At 40.7% G+C, this 21,492-nt stretch overlaps 1 protein-coding gene across 1 annotated transcript in view; it reads left to right on the top strand.

The window, feature by feature from the left end:
- Positions 1 to 21,492, top strand: part of LOC103364081 (receptor-type tyrosine-protein phosphatase N2-like) — a 200,532-nt gene that overhangs the window by 16,170 nt on the left and 162,870 nt on the right. The window contains exons 5-8 of the mRNA XM_008291088.1: positions 6,089 to 6,479; positions 6,700 to 6,987; positions 7,609 to 7,649; positions 9,013 to 9,386. Coding sequence (XP_008289310.1) covers positions 6,089 to 6,479; positions 6,700 to 6,987; positions 7,609 to 7,649; positions 9,013 to 9,386 — 1,094 coding nt within the window. The remainder of the gene's footprint in view (positions 1 to 6,088; positions 6,480 to 6,699; positions 6,988 to 7,608; positions 7,650 to 9,012; positions 9,387 to 21,492) is intronic.

The following is a 21,492-nucleotide window of genomic DNA, read 5'->3' as shown; positions in this document are numbered from 1 at the left end:
AATTGATTAAAGTATCAACAGCAATGAATTAATTAAGAATTATCATCCTTAATTAAAATTATTACCCATGTACCCTGATAAATAGGTGAAAATGATTCAATTCAAAGTAAACATTTTTCTGCTTAACTGTTAAAAATCAACGATCATCAAATTAAATAATTAGCAATATGGACTGAAGTGAAGCATTTTATTGTGATACATTTTCATACATTTTTAAGTTCATAGTTAACCCATTGTTTATTTTTTTTAAATGTCCAATACGACCATAATTCTACTTTTTCTAGTAAGTTTTAACCATATTCCTCATTTTTCTCATATTCCTGATGTGCATTTATGGGAACCGACTCTTGTCACTTTTTCACTTATCATTGTCAAGCGGCTCCTTTTCTGAAAGCTTCATCATTGTGCACGTTTGTCAAACAATAAGTAGAATTGTATGTTTTTTCTGCCATCACCACTCGTAAATATTTTTGTTTTGTTTGTAAAAGTATTTAGCAAATTATATATCTCACCAGCCGACAGTCCAGTTTTGGGTCTATAGCCTGAATGTCCACTAAAATTAAACACCAGACTTCACATTTTTTGTTCTCTTCTATATGTTGAACCAAAAACCAAAGCCAAACCAGCAGCTCGTGGGCTTTTGACAACATAATTGAACTTTATCTCCACTTTTTAAAAAAAATGTAAATCATACTGCACACCTGTAGTTGGACAAGAGTTTTGATTCCACTAAAGGACCTTACGTTTTCAGGTGATTAGTTCAGTGGATTTGCAAAAAATAAACATTCCAATCTTATTTTATTAACAAAACGACTTATTTTATTTACAGTAAACTGTGCAGTATTCTTTGTAGGCTGCTGCCATGATACACAATAATAATGTTTAATTATGGCTAGCATGTTTTCCTGCTGCTAACCCTAACCCTAACTTTAAAGCCATGTAACCCAAATGACTGAATATCTTCCATAAACTCCTGTTGCTCCCTGTGTCACATTTCAAAAGGAGGAGCAGGTGGTGCATTTGTTTTTACTCCCAACGTCTGCGTGCAGCCCCAACCTCGGCTCACAGCCACCTGCCCCGGTTTAAAAAAACACACAAAAAGAAAGACACACACACACACACACACACACACACACACACACACACACACACACACACACACACACACACAGTGTCATCCTTCGCTGTCACTGCGCTCTCGCTTCTCCTTCCTAACTGATGGCTTCGCCCAGCTTGACTGTTGGGAGTGAAATAATACCAGCCGCGAGTTCAGCAGTTCAGCGCTCTAATTAATAACTCACGACGTGACTGCGTCCCTCCGTCGAGCCCGCCGAGGCCTCCTTCCTGCTGGAGGGGCGGGGGGATTAAAGTGACGACCCGGCGAGTACGATCGCGTGGAGCCTGCAGGCGTCGCTCGGAGGCTCGTGGCCTTTTCTCTGCAGGTTCACCTGTTTGGTGGAAACGGGGGGCAGCAGGAGCAGGAGGCACTGAAGGGGCCCTGCAGGGCTGGAGTGGTGGAAACCGCATCGACCGAGTGACGAACAAAGATACCGGCAGGGACAAATACCAGAAGGGGCCTCGCACATACAAATCATAAAGAAGTATGACGAGGAGCCGCTTATGCCGGTATTGTCATGATAATTTTACCGTTACTCAGGCTTGTGCCATTTCTGTGCACTTAGGTGGGCGTTAATGGAGCCGGCAGTGACAATCTGCTTTTGTTGGAGCTGATGGATCCGTTAATATGATTGCATAAATGGATTAATAACTTGGTTTTTTCCCTCTCTTTTTACCACGTCACTGATCTTTTTGTTCATATGAAGTCTTTTATATGAAGGCAAAGTGTTGATTCTTGCATCCAGATGCTCTGGTTGAGTTCAGAGGAAGAACCAAATTCTAGTTTTAAACTCATAATACAGCTGCTTTGATGTTGTCTCTGTGGATTTCAGCTGTTTTGTGTAAAGCCGTCTTTGATTCTTTTGTTTAGCTTCATTTTAAACAGTGTGTAATAAAAGTCTTTCTATAGTATACTGGGTGATTAAAATCTCATTTGGTAAAGACAAAATAGATGTAGTGCAGGAAAGAAGAAGAGCAAAGGCAGGTTGCTTTTGCATTTTGATCATTTGCATTCAGGCCACATGCTCGTACAGTCACTCCTGGCCTGCACACACACGTCTCTGCTCATTATTTTAGGCCATTGTTTCAGTTTTAAATGGATGCAGAGCAGGTGGGACATTTGTCTGGATTCCAGCAGCTGCATGAAGCCCAATTCTGCATGACACCTGCTTTTTTGTTGTATTGTTTGGGGGCAACTTGTGCCATCATTAGGGAGGTGGGGAGCGGTTCATGGTTCCAGGATGCCTCAGCAACACAGAATTACGTTTAAATAATGCTTAAACACTGCTTTTAAAATTCATTTGGCAGATTGTTTTCTCCAAATCCACTTAAATGTTTGTTCTGGTGCATATAGAACTGGAGGAATCTGGGATTCAGCGACACGTTTGTTGTAACTTTTACCTGCAACTCCAATCACAACAAAACACAACAAACAGCCTCCTTGTTTATTATATTACTGACTATGTCATAAATAACTAAACAATATAAATAACATAAAATAAACAGGGTCTGTGGGTAAATCTGTTAAAGAAATTAAATCAAATTTGTTAAGTAAATTCTGACAGAAAGCAACTAAACTTCAAACCCAAACTAAAGTAAAAGGCAGCAGCTCTGACTGTAGCTGGAACAGAGGAGTCCTGATGTGGGAGTGACGGAAAAGCTTCTCCTGTTGGGGTTTTATTCACTGTGGGCCCATTTTTTACCTCAATGCAAAGTCCTCTGTGGAAAAACCACCAACCAGCTAGAAGGAGAGAGAACTTCTAACAGTGTGACTCATTTAAAACGACAAATTATAAAATAATAAAAAATTACCAAAAAAAACAAAACAAAGCCCACAGCGGTGACCAGTTACTGCCTCTACATGCTATTATACTATTATTATATTCTACTATTATATAGATTTATTACTATTTACATTTTGATCATCTGAACAGTTGTCTCCTATTTGCTGACCACTGCCTACAGTTCAGCCTAAAAGTCTCTGGATTTCTAGAATCTCACTAAATCTGCTCATTATGTATATTTGCCAGTTTTAAATGAGACATCTGGAATAAAATGATTGTGATACAGAAATTCACCATTTTCAGCACACGTGGTTAGTACATGGACAGTCTGCTGACAGTCTAATGAGACTAATGAGAATAACATCACTGGTCTACACCCAGCTGATTGTGGACAGCTGCAATGTGCTGAAGCCAAATATTAAACTGGTTTTGCTCAATGAGGTCCAAATTTTGATTTGTCACCACATGCACTACATTTTAGTGTACGTGCAGGTATCTATGCTCTGTATCGTACAAAATCCATTTCCTGAAATGAAAAACCTCTGAAACCTTTACAAGCTGATACTGTAAATATTTGCAGGTAAATAAAATTTAGATAGAAAGTTTACCTCCTGGTTTATGAACAACACTTTAGAGTCACGTGATTTTATCAAGGTGAACATCTGAGTGAACACCACCGGATGCTGTGATCATAACTAGGGTCCGAGGACCCCTGCTTGTTTTAGTTGTAGTTTATGATGGTTTTCTCTGCTTCAATATTGTTGCATATTTAGTGTTCTTTGCCTCAATACTTATATTGAAAACAAACGGCTTCAGCCAGAAGGGCTGATAGAAATAATCTGGATTTCTTCTGCTACATCTGTGGTAAATACAGTCTTGTTCCAAACACATACCTGGTCACCAACGTGGTAAAATGCACTTTTCATGCTTATTTTGGCCTGAAGCTTGGTGATCAGGATAAAACATGGGCGCCTCACATGGTGTGCAAGAGCTGCATGGAGCATGACATTTTCCCTTTGAAATCCGATTTCATATGAGAAACACTAAAATAAATCGATCGTGGATGTCAAAAAATGTGATCGATTTAGTGGCAAAATCTTTATTTTTTTTTAACTGAGTTGGAATAAAAACGTGACCTGACAGAAAAGCAGACGTCATGTTTGGATGCAGCGTTGAAAAAATGTCCTAAATCAGTTAAAAAATCCTCGACGCCTTCAAAAACATATTTTTTGTAACCCCGTGTAATAATATGTTCTAAGAATTAATAATTAGCATTTCCTCATTTGGTTCATCTGCTTCATTTAAATATATCAAATGTATAAAGAAAATACCTGAATCAGGAAGTCATAATCACACAACTGTACAACGTACGTCACTGAACTTAAATCTAAATTTAACTTAACTGGAAACGTTTTTTAAATTTGACCCTAAATTAACAAATATCTTAACTTAGCTTAAATGTCAGCTTTATTTAAATCTTAACTTGTACTTATGTGATTGACTAAAATTACTGTATTTAAAGCAGCAAAAAATCTTTTTTTATTTTTCTACAGGCGTTGGGTGCTATTGATCCGCGCCTATATACCCCCGTACAGGGCTACTGGTCCAGCTCTCTGTTTCTAGACTAGGTTCTAACTGCCTACAGGCCCGTGACCTAATAGGATTCTGTAGAACTTCTTAAGCTGGTGTGGAGGAACCTCGCCCAGCTTCTGACTGCCTTAATCCAGACGTCTGCCTTGCTTCCTCTAATAGTCGACTGAACTAAGTGGCCTCAGTAATCAGATTACTCTACCAGACACCCTAACCCTAAACCCGAACCCTGTTAGTGGCAGCTCTCCTCTAACGGATCAGCACTTGGTCAGTCGCTGGGTCAGATTTAGAAATAATATTAATAATATAATATTAAAAATACTATTTCTCTTTTGACTTAGAATAACCTTTAAGAACCACTATAAAGATCTTACGCACACAGCTGACTAGCTTTCCGCTAACATCACTTATACTTGTAAATGACTTAATGAATTTTCAAACCAAATAAACATTAAATGCAGGATCAGATATTTATTACAAAACTTTAGCAGGGGCACAGCTCCAGCTCTCGATTATTCACTCAAAATATTCCAAAATATGATTCAATCAATTGATTTGAGATAAAATTATAGAACTGAGCTTTTCTAAAATAGTAGCCTAATAAGTAATTTGGGGAGAAGGAGAGTCGGACAGCCTGACCATAGCTGATTAACTCAGCCCTGCTCAGACCTGAGCCTGGAGGAGTCCTCTTCCAGTGATGCAGCAACCCAGTCCAGAGTCCTGATCCCCGGACAAAACCCTCCTGTCTCAGGGGGAGATGAGAAGTCCCGACTCCGATCAGATCTGCAGTTCTTTTGCATCCATTTGGGGAAGGAAGAGAACACTTCTTCATGCAGAACACAGAACAGGGTTCTGCTGCTCCTCTTGAGTAGAATCTGCAGACCCATCAGGACTTCTTCAGTCGGTGGAGGAGTGTTCAGCTCCAACCATGTCCTGTGGAGAACTCCGCCATCTCCATCATGAGCAGCCTCCAGGAGCAATCTCCACCAACTCTGTCTGAAGTCTCTTTGTCGGGCCTCTTTATCGTGTATTCGACTCTCCTCCGCCACACGTTTGCTGCTACACACAGTTTTTATCTTCAGCACATACACTTGATTACACACACGTTTTGTGAGGCACTTCCTGTTTAGCCCACATATGTGGTACCTTTAGCATCTGATTCATGTATTTGGTAATAGCACAGAGCACAGTCTGGTAGTCACAGGATACATGCTGGTAAACAGAGGAACCATCACCTGCTTTAGCAATGAGTTCATCCTGCCAGCATCCTGCAGACTGTGGCCTCATGTGACCACACGTGAGCTGTTTTAGGGACACTGTCCTCATTTGCTCTTGAACTTTACTGGAAACCACTAAAATCATCTTAAATCCAACATAATGTTCAGAATCATCGGCTTAACCTTATCTGGTGATATAATACCTCTATGAGAATCATTATTATTATTATACTTGTAGCACAGATATTTGCTGTTATTTTCACTGTCTTTTAATATATTTCTTTCTAACACCCTTACTTTTTTTACAGTGTAGGTCCAGAATAGCTCCACTATTTTCTCATAAATAACATCTATGTGAATATTTCTGTTTGTGTCGTGCAGAGTGACCGTTTCCAGTCCGGCATCCTTTCAGATTTCTATCGCTCCAAGGCCAAGACTTTGGCTCAGAAGTCGCCTCCCTCCGGCTTCTCTTCTGTTTCATCCCTCCAGCCTCTGCAGAAGCAGAGACCTCCAGCCGACCAGCTCCTCGCCATGCGGGCGGAGGGTGACCTTCTCCTCAGCGCCCTGAGGCAGCATCTCTCCGGGCATCTGTCCCTGCACAGCGGTGGGCCGAGTCCCGCCCAGGAGGAGACCCTCTCTTTGCGCCTCAGGCCCTTCTACGGCAACGGAATAGAAAATTCTGGGCTCAAAAAAGAGACCTCAAAATCCAGGCTTCTGAAGATGGGAAGAACTCAGGGGGCTTCAGTCAAGGACCCGCTCACATCTGTGGACGGTACGTGCTGTCAGCAAGATGGATGTCATCAGAAAACAGTTAAAGCGTCTCCACCTGCACAGATATCTTCATCAGTCACACACAAACATTCAAAGCTTCATAAATGCACAAACAGATTGAACCTGTGGTGAAGTTCCTGAGCTGTGAACTTTCAGGGTGTTTTAGCCACATCTTGATCAGGTTTTGGTTCAGCTGTCTGATCTGCTTGTTTCACCTCCAGAGAGGTTCATCGAGAACGTGCTGAAGAACGTCGGCAGGCAGCACGTGGACGTGGACAACCTGACGCCGCAGGACTTGGACCAGCTGTCCAGCCTGATAGCGGACGCCCTGCAGGTGGTGGACCAGGACCAGGGCCGGACTCGGGCTCGGGGACCCGGACCAAGAGACCTGGAGGGAGAACCGGGGGAAGAAGACGAGGAAGAGGAGGGGGAGGAAGAGGAGAAGCTGGCGAGCGCTCCCACTCTGAAGTCGCTGGAGAGCACCGCTGAGGCACTGGCAGCACTTCAAGGTAATTTTATAGTGATTCATTTTGTGTTTTTACATAATTAAAGTATCGAGCAAACGCTGGAAAGCGAGTCTATAGCACATACATAACCGTGTAGGCTGGATAGAAACAAAAGAGAAGCTCTCTACTGGCTGTAAGTGCAACATAAAAATCAATGTGGAAATAAATAAGCGCCTTGTGCTCAGTGCAGAGCATAAACACAGCCGGCGTTCGTGGTTCTCTGTCCGCTGAGGCCACTCAGACTAAACATGTTTACACAATGAGTAAAAGAGCCCAACAGATAAACAGATAACTTAGAAGAGCTGCAACAAATGAATTACAGCGTTATGGCTCGGCTTCTTTACGAACCAGCTAATATTGTACACAAGCATTTTCTAGTGTTTTTTTTAGCATCTGTGAACATTTTTTTTTCCACAGTCACAAATTCAAATCTAATATCAAAGAATGAAAAAAAAACCACCCTTGAAATTCATAAAATCATCTTTTAGGTGTGGCGGGTTTTTACATCAGCGCTGTTTCATTAACGCAAACACTTCTTTTTCTCTCATTCAATTAATTCTCTCTGGTCAACGTAAAAAGCCAACAGAAGCCTGTGTGAATGCATTTCCTGTGTTTCCCCCACAGAGCGCCACTCGGACACAGAAGAGCAGAATGTGGAGGACAAGGTAAGCATTCAGTCTGGTGGTAGAAAAGAGAGAACTTAAATGTCAGAGCGAGGGTTGACATTATCAGCAATTATGTAATATTCAGCATGAGGAAGGACGTGAACCTTCCTGCCTGCAGCTTTCTAAAGAGCTTTAAAGTATGTTTGACATCAGCCACTTGATGAAGGTGAAGCAAATGTCCAGAGAATTTAAACTAAAAAGGTTTTAAAGGAAGAAAATCACGTCTAGTTTTGGGACTTTTGTACAAGTAATCTATTTATTTATTTTTAAAACTTTATTTGCTGTTAAGACAGTTGCCAGATTTAATCACATATTATGATCATTATTTTCTCCTTTTTTTAATAAAATTGAGGCCTTACCTGGAAATGTTGTCAGCTGACCATTTAAAACAGAATTTCTCTAGAAACCCCAGAACCCACTGGGAGCTTTAAAAGGAATGTGGCCACAGTTACACCATATCACCATATATCGGAGCCAGAAACTGTAGAAATGGGAAGAATCGTGGAATTTCCAACTTTCAAACAGTGTTCAAACTAATCCAGTGTGACGTCGATTTATTGGTAGTTTTTGATAAAATCACTTAATGCTATGTCTGATTAAAACAAATCACCAAAATAAACAATTTGCAGTGACCAGATTCTGTAAACAAAATAAATATATTGCGTAAGCGTTTACAGTCACAAGACAAAGTTCCTGGAGTTACCGGTTGAACTGGAGTTACTGGTTGAACTGGAGTTACTGGTTGAACTGGAGTTACTGGTTGAACTGGAGTTACTGGTTGAACTGGAGTTACCGGTTGAACTGCAGCCAGTGTTTAGACAGATACCTGCAGAATAAGGTGATTTCAATGAAACCTTTATGCTCAGATTTGGTTTGTTTTTCCAGCAGATTTTGGCCTCATTTTGAGTTAAAAAACAAAAAAACAAACCAAGAGAACCGGTACAAAATATGCAATAAATTCCTAAACAAAGAAAATCAAGGAAAACATTAAAAATGAGAAAATGAGAAGAAAGAAAGAAAGTGAACTCAACCCATGAAAAAAAAATAAAAACAAAACACACACACACACACATATATATATATATATAGATATATGGTTTTGTTTCAGGTACTTTGAGTTTATGTATAAAATTCTGTGAAATTGTCAGACTCAGTGTTATAATGTAACTAAATAAAAAGGGTGCAATGAAAAGATGTCAATATAAACAATGAATAAATAAAAACATCTGTGAAGAGACACTTTAACGTCTTTAAATCAACCTCAGCAGTCAGACTTTTTTCCTTTTATTTTTTGTTTGAGCTTCTTGCATTTAAAAGAAAATCCTCCTCTTTGAGAGTTTTGGTGACTCCCTCTTTTTTCCAGGCCGAGAGCGGGAGCCTCTTGACCAAACTCCTCGCCTACCTCGACAAAACTCCCTTCACTGGCCCTCCACCAGCCAGAAACCGCTACGATGTCGCCATGGAGACGCCCAGAGGCCAGCCGGTCGGCCTGGAGAATGTCCAGAGTCGGACCAGCGAGGCCGGAGTGACGGTGCAGAAGAAGGACGCCACCCAGTCCGTGGAGGAGGTGTCTGAGGTGGAGGGCTGGATCAAGGAGGTTCCGCCCCCTCCGGCTTCGCTCGTGTACGATGAGCCGCACAAGAACACGATGCACGTCCCCGAGCTCCAGCTGGACGTGAAAGCCGGCAGGAAGAAGGCCGACGATGACGTCTTCGGCTACGTCATCACCGACACAGAGTGAGTTCAAAGAGACACCATGACACAGAAGAAGGTTTTTTATTTAATATTTGCAGGTTCAGAAAACAGCCAAATATCAGACTTGTGTCACTTAAAGTGCAACCATGATGTTTCTATGGTGCCTTGTTGTCACAGTGCTACAGTTGTGCTTAACGAGGTTTGGTCATTTGAACCAGTTCAATGATCACGCTGGGATATCGCTGCACTGGATGTAGGATGCAAAAGAGTGGGCAGCTGAGATCAGGCAGCTTTGTCTTCTTATTGACCTGCGTGTTTTCTTCACTACAACAAACGTCCGAGCATCAACCTACCACACTGAAAATGTCCAGTTTTGTAGAGGATTGTGCAGTGAGGCACTTCTTCTCCCTACATGCAGCTGTTCTAGCACAACATTACAACCACCTGCCACGCATTGTGTCGGTTCCTCTTGTGCAGCCAAAGCAGCTTGGACCTGCCGGACACTGGGCCTCTCGGTGTCTGGAGTCGGGCTATTTGGATTCTTGGGGTTGATGAGATTTGAATGTTGGGAGTTTAGAGATGCTGTGGGCTCTTGGTTGTGTTCCTCAAGCTGTTCCTGAGCAGTCTTTGTAGTGTGGGAGCAGTGTTCCAACGTGGGGATGTGCATCATGTTGAGGTGTGTTTTGTGACTCTGCTCCTGTTTGCTGTGAGATCCATCGACTCAGATCAGTTACAGTTTGTCTCCTGCACTTACATCTGCTGTTCTTCACTGTTTTGTTAATCTTTTCTTAACTATTATTTTTCTATCAGTTTTATTGCCCACTCAGGTTTGTGTCTCTGTTTCAGGGTAATCTGTTGTTGGTCTTGTGGAGAGACAGTCAGTCAGTTCAAGCTAATCAGACTTTAGAACGATGTTACAGTGTTGACATAGTTTTAAATGCACAGCTAGCGTTTTAGCAATATCTGTAGCACAGCATCGTCAGCAGAATACGTTTTAGCGACATCACTTTATTATTATTATTATTATTGGGTTTTTTCCTGTGTAACTAAACTACGGTGCTTATTAAACCGTCAGCAGCTTTTCTGGTTCTCATTGGCTGTTGCTAATGACAAGTAACAGCTGGTTGCATTAGAGCCATGTCCTTACCAATAAAAATAACGATGCTATTAATATTAAAACAAAAACATATTATCCAATCTTAAAGAAAAGACAAAGTTCACGATAGTCGCTCAAATACCCATCCATCCATCCATCATCTCTACACCTTAACCCTCACCAGGGTCACGGGGGGCGGAGTCTATCCCAGCTGACTCAGGGTGAAGGCAGGCTCACCTGGACAGGTAGCCAGTCTATCATTATTTTATTATTTACTATTACTTTTGTCAATCTCAACTTATTTCAGTGACAGAAGCTGTTTTCCTTCTTTAATGAGAGGGTATGAACACATCTGAGGACGACCTCGTGGCCTCGCTGCAGAAAACTGCTTCATAATGAGATGATCAGTTTTATTTACTTATCATTGGTTTTAAAGTTGTTTAAGTAAAGCTTTAAAACTAATTTAAAGCATTCAAAAAATAAATACAGATATATATATTAAATACAGAATATTTGGTGTTTTCCCAAATACAGATGTCACTTTGCACACAGGACGATGATAGCTGCTGCTTTCACACAGCAAATCGCCCTCTTATAACAAGATCATCACAGTGGAATGGACGGAGGTGGAACTCAAGTGTTTTGCATTTTGAATAACGCATTTATTCCTACGAATATCGTTCCACACTGAATCTGACAGACGTGTCAGCATGAGATCCCTCCGTCAAGTCAAAGTCATTGGCAGCCACTCAAACCATACAAATGTGCAGCGCTTCACAGTTCCACTATCGACATGTTTGAATACGTAGGTGTGACTCAAAATGCCATTTTCCTGACGTCTGGTGTGAAGTCAGGATGAGGAACGAATGCATTTCTAAGTTAAAGTGTGAGAGTTGCTGCTCCTGTTTTCTCCGTCTCTGGAACAACGTCCTCTGCAGCACGTTGCCTTTTGTCTCTGTTTCCATCGTAAGGCTTCGGCTAATGGAAACAGGAAATGTGTCACTGAGATACAAATCGTCTGTTTCTTTTGCCATCTACCATCAAGAAAACGTTTAGTTTCTCATACACCACAAAAAAGGTGAACTGGCCGTCACACTGAGCAGATATTACCCAGGATGCAACAGGAGGACTCTGTAGGCCGTCTTCTTTCCTTCAGTCTCATCACATAAAGCACAGAGTCGTCTTCATGCAGAAATCTGCCAGAAAGTTTTGTTACAACATGCGTGAATATTGTCACATTCAAACCCTACAAAGGGTTATATCTGTAAAATAATGATGTTTTAAGCAGATTTAAATACCCCCCAAAACCCCCAAACATTAATTCTACAGTCATATTTGTGAAAGAAAGAATAAAATGTCCATCGTAAAAATTCAGATTCTTATGAGTGGATACTTATTTTATTTTAATTAGTTTATAATGACGTGTAAACGAATACTTTTTCTGATTTCACAATATTATCTGTAATTTAACAAAACAGGAAAAATGTATAAAACACTGAACTGTTATTTTGTGCTGTTGCTTTTTAAATCCTTAACATGCAGATTTACTTTTTTTTTTTAAATAATTAAATAGTGGCAAACAACAAAATGTTATTTTTACCATTTATAAAAATACAGATTATTTTTAAAGAGTGGACATTATTACTGTTTATTAATTACTGGCCTGTTTATTCAGTGATTTTACTAATTATCTGTTAAAACAAAGAAAGCACAGCAATCTGTACAGAAACACAAACTCTTGTAAAATTAAACAAAACAAAAGAAAAACTTCATTGCGTGTACTTTGCATTTGAAGTCCTTTAGACTTCCGTTCTCCTTCATTCCTTTTACCTTTTTCAGCTGCAGCAGGCTCAAGGTCTCGTTCTATTTCTTTTTCCGTTTTGTTTGCTGTCATTCAGAGTTCCACCACAGAGAAGCCATAAATGCTACGTGGAGGAAAAGCATCTGCTGCTGATGCTGATGCTGATGCTGATGCTGTGGAGGTCACACTCATGGCTTCAGTGTGCCGCATGACAGAGAGCTTTATGAGCACAATGTCTGTTTCCTTTTTCCTTGAATCTCCTTTACATCAGCAAACTCTGGCACATAGCGATCATTAAAAGTATAAATGGGCAGCTTAACATCTGATCTGCTCTTCAAAAGCTGTGCAGTTTGAAAGGTGAAATGATTTGTCTTATAAAGCTGCTGTGCATCTCAGCAGAGCTTCATTAGGATCAAGAAGCTGTTTGTACAACGAGCAGCCTCACAGACATAAAGAGAGAAGAAGTGCTGGATAAATGACCAACTGGCTGCTTTGGGTCGACTCAGTCTTCACCTCTCTACCTTTTTACTCCAGGTTTAAAAGTTTCTTAATATGTTTATAAAATCTCGTAAAAGGATCAAAATGTCCCAAACAAGCAAAAGGCAGCTGGTTGTCTAACTCATATTTGCAATGTTAATGTAATATTTGCTTTTGTTTCTTAAACTATCTTGAACTTCTTGAAAAATAAATAAATAGATAAATAAGTTGAATCCATGTTTTAAAGACTGTTCTGAGCATACTGTGGTTTCAAAGTAAACATGTGTTCATCAGGTTTAAAACCAAACTAAAGGATTTTAACTTGAAGCAGATTGTTGAGAAAACAAAAAACAATCAAGCCCCATATACTTGTTAATTAGCATATATTGAAATTAGCAATAGAGGGACTCACTCTGTAAACATGTTTATTTCTGCTGTAAAGTCCAGCATCTTAATGGCGGCTCCTGTGGGGAATGACCTCCAGCGATGGTCTGAGCAGTTGTAGGTTTCTGCTCTGACTTCCTGCTGCATGAAACCCAAAGCAGCAGAATTCCTCCTTCATGCTGAACAAGTGGTTTTTTCTTCAGATGTACTTTGTGTGGTTGAGGCCAGCAGGTTTACCTTTAACTGTGTCTGCTCAAAACAAGGCTCGTCCAGATGTTCACGTGAAGTTTCCTTCTCATGACTTTGCGTGGAGCCTTTTTGCTGCTTGGTGAGAAGTTTCCACCATCAGACAAACCCCCTGCAGCTCCTGTGTAGTCAGAAGATCTTTTCTTTTCAATGTTCACATCCTTTTCAGATGTTGAAGTTGTTTCGTAGAGGAGCCCATTGTTGAAGGTCTGAAGTTCAGCTGACGTTCCTCATGGTGACTCTTGACCACAGACTTGTTACAGAGGCTGTATTTACTTTTTAGTTTGACGTCCACATTATTGTACAAAACTGTATTAATTTTAGATTTATCACTCTCACGCTTGTTTTCTGTAGGAGCACCTCTCTGAAGAAGTGTCTCAGTATGTTTTTCCTTAAATATATGATTAAACGAATCATTGCATCACAAACCCGCCGAGGCACGACCGTCGGTGTTAAAGTCATTGAGACAGCAGACAGCTTTAGGAGACAGTCAGAGGCTGCTACAGGAGGTTGCTGTGATCTGAGGTGAACAGCTGGAAGGTTTCAGATGTCCTCAGTCACCTTCACACCAAAGATGTCAGAGCCTTCAGTGGACTCAGCAGATTCCCTCCAACCCTTTACGGTGACTCTTCAAAGTGTCTCCTGACATTTGTGCGTGTTTGCCAAACTTAAAACGAACGGCAAAGTTCTCCTTCACATTGTGTCAAATCTCTTTTCCTTGAGAGAGCGAAGCACAGCATCAACCACAACATGGAAGAAAGAAAAAGAAAAGGCCTTCAAGGAACTGCCTCTTGGTAAAATAAAGCTTCTCCTGTGATAGAATCGTCTCAACATCCACATCTTAGAGCCACGACAAGAACTGAGACCTTTTGGCTCCCACATCTGACTGCAGTGAAGCTGATGGAGAGCTTCATTACCTGGTTCACCTGAAACCACAGCTCACTGTACAACAAGCTAAATATAAAACATCTGTAGGAGTACAGCAGGAGTCACAGGGTTTCTGTCTCCTTCAACAACGTCCGCCTGCTGCCAGACGGCTGCTCTCCTTCTCCTCCATGTCCTACTGGGATTTCACAGTCATGTCAGCAAGTTTAAGGGTTTCTGTAAGCATCTGACTACATGTCTTGATGCTTTTCAATCCGGACTACAACTAAAACAAGACAAAAATGGATTGCTTTCCCCTATAGCGACACTAGAAGCAATTCCTCACAGACCTGTTTGATAAAGTCGACCGAAAAACAGTCAATTTTTTCCTAAAACGACAAATATATCACACATTAAAGATTAAAAATGATTTAAATGTAAATATTAAGCAATAAGGAATTTCAAAAGAATTTTTAAAAAGTACGTCCTCAGCTGAATTTACAAACTTAATCCAAAGTCTTTAGTCAGAATTCAAAGTCTAGATTGTTGGCTGTTGTAGGAACATCATGAAAGTTTAAGGTAAGATGTTGTCTAAAAAAAACCAACAACTTCACAATGTTGGTTTTGAAAACAGATTAATGCTCTAAATCCTGAAGGTCACCGCTGGCCTTCAGCGGCATGCTACCCTAACCCTGTACCATCAGAAACAATAAGATTAAAGAACAAGAAACTGAAAAGTCTAAAAGAATTGTCAGATTTTTTACTTTCCAACAGTCCTTGAACTACTCATCTGTGACGTGTTGACATTTTATCATTATTTATTCTAAATAATATTAATAATAATAATAATAATAATAATAATAATAATAATATTCAAAATTAAGTCTAATTTAAACATTTTCTTCAAGAAACAGCAAAACAGAACAGTTTGCTTTCCCAGAATCTGTAGAAAACAAAGATTGTGCGCTCGTCTTTGCCTCCGACACGTTCTGCTGAACGGGAGGCCAACAGAATATATAAATATTCAAAGAAATTAACCCTCGTCTTTTTTAATTAATTTATTTTTTATTATGATTCATGGCATCTCAAATTTCTTATAATGTCCAGAAGACATGTTTCAGTCCTTGGTGGTTGTTTTCCTGGAGGGACCGTACTTTACATTGCAGTGAAAGAGGAGGACGGAAAATACAACGACAGCAACAAGCAAACAAACTGCTTGGAGATCAGAAGGTGTTCATATTAAACTGTTCAAATTAAAGCTCAGTTCTTTCCCCTTGTTTCTACTTGTTGTGCTAAGCTAAGCTAGCCAGCGGCTGTAGCTATGAAACGAGCCAACAAATAGTGAGACTGGCATCGATCTGCTCATCTAAATGTCAGCTCAAGAAAAGAAAGAGAACAAATGGATATCCCAGACTGTCCAAGCCGTTCCAGAAAAGCTGAACCATCCTACTTATTATTTCTAATAAGAAAATAACTATAAGGATGCATTTGGCTCCTGACAGCTGATCACAATAACACAGTTTTAGCTGAATAAAAGCTTGGAGTGAGACGTGATGGATGGACATGTGATCTTGTTTACTCTGTAGAGAAGTGAAGGCCTTTTCAATCAGCGCCGTGGTGATTGAAATACAAACATATACAATCAGCGTCACAGCAGGACTTTGGGCAGAACAAAGCAGATCGGATCCAAAGTGGAGACATTTTGGAGACGTGAACATCTTGGCGGTTTTATCGTATCACCTCCTCCTGTGACCTGGAGCGAGGATGAGGATGAGGAAGAGGACAGGCTGATTCCTCACAGCTGGAGGAAAACACCTGGAGCCCAACACACATGCTGTTATTTATTCACCCTATAAATGGCTGTTCCGTGTTTCCTCCCACCACCATCACTGAGTCATGGCTGTCCACGTGCTCCCAAACTGTGTTCAGCTCCCTAATTAGTTTAATTGATGAAAGAGGCAGTGCAGGGTAATTGGCAGAAGAAAAAAGCCCACATTATTATTATATATATATCCTGCAGTTTATTTTCACAGTTTTCCACTTTGTGGTGATAACATTCTTATCTACTTTCATACTTGCAGGCTGAGTACATGTCGTGACCAGATGTGTAGTTTAATGTGAATTAATAACACAGACCTAAAGAGTGCCGTCACATTTCATATCTGTTCATCTGCTCTATATACCAGTATATCCTGGAAAGGTTTTCACTTCACAACGAAGCGTCTTGACAACAAAAAGCCTCCTTGGTCTGAAGTGGCTGCATGTTGCCAGCTTCTTCTTGTTTCCTTACTGGCGGCTTTCTGCTCATGGCTGTGGATGAGATTCATGTCTTGTCCTGGCTGCAGAGCCCCTTTTCTCTTTCGTCACTCCCATGTATTCGCTGCAGCAGCTTGTCGTGGAAGGATCTCTGGAGAAGCCCTGAGGGCAGGAGACGTCTTTGACTTTTTGGAAGAAATGGGTCTTCCTTTGTTGGCTGAAACCTCTGACTTTTCTATTACTACATGCAGCAATCCTCTCCTCGGGCACTTCTGTCCCCAAAGAACAGGAATCAGATTGGTGTCTGACAGGCTGCAGGAGCCGGACTGATAATGTGAACTCTACCGTTTTCATATTTTTCCTGGTGAGCAGTGTCCTCGGGGTCACACGAATAAAGCCTTTCCTCCCCAGAGAGGCTATGTCAGTTCTGACACAACATATATTTAGATTTAGAAGTGAAACGAGTTTGAACTGTTTCTCTGTTTGAACTGTTTCTCTGTTCAAAGTGAAGCATTGTCAAGACAGTCTGAGACACTTTGTGAAGATGAAGCCCCGACTGGGCTTTTCCAATAACATGAATTGATTTTGTTCTGAAAGAGACTCTGATAAGACATTTGAGCATCTGTACTGGGCGGCTGTGGCTCAGCTGGTAGAGCGGGTCGGTCGATGGTCGGAAGGTCGGCGGTTCGATTCCACCTCTAACCTGTGTCATGGTCGTTGTGTCCTTAGACAAGACACTTCACCACCTGCCTGGTGTGGATGTGTATGAATGGATTGTTTGAGGTGGTGGTCGGAGGGGCAGGATGGCAGCCATGCCTCTGTCAATCTGCCCCGGGGCAGCTGTAGCTACAGTCGTAGCTACCACCACCAGGATGAACGTGTGTGAATGAATAACTGACAGTGTGAAGTGTCTGAGTGTCCAGGAAAGTACTGTATAAATCTGATCAATTATTAATTATTAGTATCATTACTTGAACACAGATGCTGTACTTTGAGCTAAATGCTAACGTTGTCAAGCTCATGTGTTGATATTGTGGCAGGCGTACCATTTACTACGTGTTAGCATGCTAATATTAGCTTATTTTAACCGATTTTAAGAGAGACACATAATCTAAAGACCATGTATTTCTGTGAGCCATTTTTTCAATAATCTATCCAGTAAGTGAAAACACAGACTGCAGGTGACACTAGAGAAGAACCAGCAGAGTCTGTGGGTGTGTCCTCTGGACATCAACACATTTCACCACAAACCACTTTCCTGTCCTGGTTTCCTGTCTCATCAGCAGAAACTCTGGATGGACCGACTTGTGTTCTGTCTCTCTGTATCTTATTATCATACTGGAGATGTGTTTGAGTGGAACGGTAGGAAATGCAGAGTAAAATTCATCAAAGCTCCTTTGTATGAGAAGAAATGGTGCCGTTCCAAGCTGTGGTATCTGAGAGGGATCAGGACCCAGAGCTCCGTCTGCCGTGGAGCTAATGTAAGAGTTGCTGCGAGGTCTCCATTGAAGCTATCAGCGCCGAGGATCTGCAGGCTGCTGTCGGATCTGAAGCAGCTGCTGGAGCTGCTGTTTGCTCTCCAGCATGAGGGAGGAGCAAAAACATCACCGGCTCAGGTTTTTTTTATTAGTGCTGATGTGGCCATGATCAGTTAAAAGTCCAGGTCCTGTGTTTTAGAAAATGTGTGATTTTACATTGGGTAGCTGCAGGAGTTTAAGTTGTTACTGGCAGTGTTGGACTCTGTGGTGTAAGAATTTAATTGGAAATGACTCTTGCATGTGTCGGACACGATGCAGAAGATAACAGATATTTGCAAAGTGGAAGATGGTTGTAGTTTTCTTTGGTCTTCTTCATTTTCCCCTCATTCTTCTATTGATTCTCTCCAGGAACATTCACTCCTCTTCCAGGTGACATTAAAGAACAAATACTAATTATACAATGTGGGCACTGAGAACAGTTTCAATCTGTGTTTAGGATTATTTTAAGAAGTTTTTCTAAAAACAAACAAACAAAAAAAGCCATTTCTTGTGACATTTGCCTCATTAGTGTTAATGGAAAACTTTAAATGTACTCATAAACCTATTTGAACTCTGTGATCAATACTGATTGGATAATAGAATAAACTGTTAGGTTTCTATATCAGGTAGCAGGTGTCCCAGAAAAAATGTTAACAAGCAACAATAACAATGAAAAAAAAGGTTGAAATAAATGTAAATATCTGTAAAATAATGGACGTTTTCTGTGATTAGAAACAACTGAACAGTGTGATTGTGTTGTTAAACAAACAAGTTTTGTTGTTTTATTGAGTCATTATTACGGTTTTGATCTGTTTTTAGGGTTAACATATAATAATTTAGATATTCATACATATTGTGGAAATAAACAAGAATAAATCACACAGAAATAATATTTCTGTTTTTATACTGAATACAGAAACATGTTTGACTGACTTTCCATCAGTGTTCACAGAAAACTTACATTTCCTCATCACCATATTTTAACTGTGATCAACACCAAATATACAATAAATAAATGTATCAGAAAAAATATAGAAGGAATCCTGTGAAAGAGGAAGCTGTAACTTTGAGTTTCTTTATAATAATTATATTTTTAGCTGATTTAAAAACAACAACACGAACAGTTTAATTTTTATAGAATAAACAAATACTGTTGTTTTGGGTCATTATTTACAGTTTTGGTCATTTTTTGGGCTGAACATTGTAAATGAAATTTGGATATTCTTATGTCAAGATAAATAAAAAAATCTTTAACATACATTTTACACTAAAAATACATTTCTTGTGACATTTGCCTCTTCACTGTTCAATTTCTTCGTCAGCCTATTTTTACTATGTGATCAATACAAGTGAAATCCTTTGGATAAAGATTTTAACTTTCAATTTAAGCCAAATTACTGAAAGAGAAAAATCCTCCAACTTTAATGCTGCTGTGAAAATCCAGCCACTGCTGAGCATCAGACACGGAGAAGCAGCTAAAGACAACTGCTAGTTTCCAGAATTGCGTCTATTTAGAAAGTGAATGATTTGCACAGTTTTGCAGACGATCTGTTTCCTCGTCAGTCAGCCGGTGACAGCGTTGCAGCCTGCAGGTGTCTGGAGGCGTCGCTTCCCGACTTTGAATCCAGCAGAGGAGACCGAGGCGAGGTCAGATGATTCCACGGCAGACAGGAAACAATTAGCTGGAGTTTGGATGTCGAGCTTTAATCATCCCAGCACACAGACAGCGAACACAGTCTCTCCCCGTCCCGCCGGCTCCGTGCCTTCATCAACGCCGTTTTAATTGACTGCTTCATGAGTTGTTCCTTCAGTATTTTGCCATTTTTGATATCATGATATGAATATATCATGAATGATATCACAAAGCTTGGAGCAATGGCACATGGAAGTGTAATGCCTCAAACAGCCTGTTGCCAATAGGTGGCGCTATGACTGTGAATGGATTTTGGCATATGGATGTGATCAGGACAGCAGTCTGATCAAATATGTAAAGTCTGAGGCAGAGTGGAGCATGTACAGGGTAGTTACACAGTACTTCCTGTTTCATGGCGAAGGATCAAACATCAGAGGGCGCCGTGGCCACGCCCTTTGACCTCTGCAGGTGATTTTAATATAATTTAACCTTCAAGGTGTTTTCTACCTGCTCCCCACATTTCAGCACTCTGTGACTTACCCCCTAGGAGGAGTCAGCTCAGGTTGGACAGACGAAAAATCCAAAATGGCGGACTTCCTGTTGGGTTTAGGGTGTGGCTGTCACTGACTTTTTTCTTCGTCCTGACCTCCTCCATGTACCTACCAAGTTGCGTCGGTCTGGGTCAAACGTGCTTCCGATGGGAGTCTGTTGAAATTTTCAAGGTGGCGCTGTGGAGCCATGTTGGCGGTGAGATGTCCACGTCCGTGATAGTTTCCGATCTCCGCCTGATGTACTGATCTCTGGGAGTTTTTCAGCATGTCTAGGCCTCAAAAACGCGTTCAGAGATGCCGTACTGTGGGCCACCACTATGGCTGACCCGGTGGAGCTGGCGACCCGTGTGCAGGAGCTACAGGCCCCAATGCAGCGCCCATGGGATCGAATCCCGCTCATGGCCCTTTGCTGCAGGTCCTTCCCCCACGTTCCTGTGTCTGTCTTCACTTCCTTTATCAAAAAAGGCCAAAAAAATAACTTAAAAAAAGATTCCGTACCATAATAATAATAATAATCATCATCACAAGACTTCAGTGGGTCCTTGCTGAGGTGCTCGGACCCTAAAAGTAGTTTTTGCTAAAGATGTTTTCTGTAATTCAGCAAAATAGAGAAAATCTGCAGAACAGTCAGTTGTTCAACTAATTACTGTGACTTCACAGATTTTACTTGTTTTTTCTTTTAAAAAACTGTTAAGACAAATATTTTTTGCAGTGTACGTTTATATAGTTTTTTATTTTGTATTTTTTGCTAAATGCATGAATGAAAACACAGTTACATAGATTCTTTATCCTGTAGCTGTTCTAATGAGGTCGATGGGGAGGGTTTTGGTAAATCTGCTCCTGTTCATTAAGCATCAAACACGTCGTGCTGCACTTTTCCTGTTAACATCATTTACAAAGTGTCGTTTGCCACGTCGATTAAAAAGAGGAAAAAAGAAGAAAGCAAAGGAGATGCATGTGCTGTTGAACATTCACCTTCACATTTACACGTTAGTACGAGTCAGAGCTGCAGCTTCAGAGCTGAAAGTAAACTTGTGAGTTAGTAAATGTTCAAATCCACCGTGTAGGAGAGCTGCATTACATTTCACACACTTCAAGTGTTTCTGCTTGAACAACTGATCAGGATTAAGTGATTTTCTGCATTTTTCAGTCGAGGACGTTCACATCTGCCGACACAACGTTCTCAGTGTTTGTTACCACCAAAGTCTTTTCACTCATTGCTGCCTGGACTTTGTCACTTTGACACTGTTGAGCTTTAACTAGGAGTGAAGATGAACCTTCCTCAGCTCTTCATGTTCACCTCACACCTGTCTGACCTCCTCT

The sequence above is a fragment of the Stegastes partitus genome, unplaced genomic scaffold (assembly GCF_000690725.1).
Source record: "Stegastes partitus isolate 25-593 unplaced genomic scaffold, Stegastes_partitus-1.0.2 Scaffold715, whole genome shotgun sequence".
Lineage (NCBI taxonomy): Eukaryota > Metazoa > Chordata > Actinopteri > Pomacentridae > Stegastes > Stegastes partitus.
Note: the sequence above shows the minus strand (reverse complement) of the source record. Positions and strands in the feature narration are given on the sequence as shown.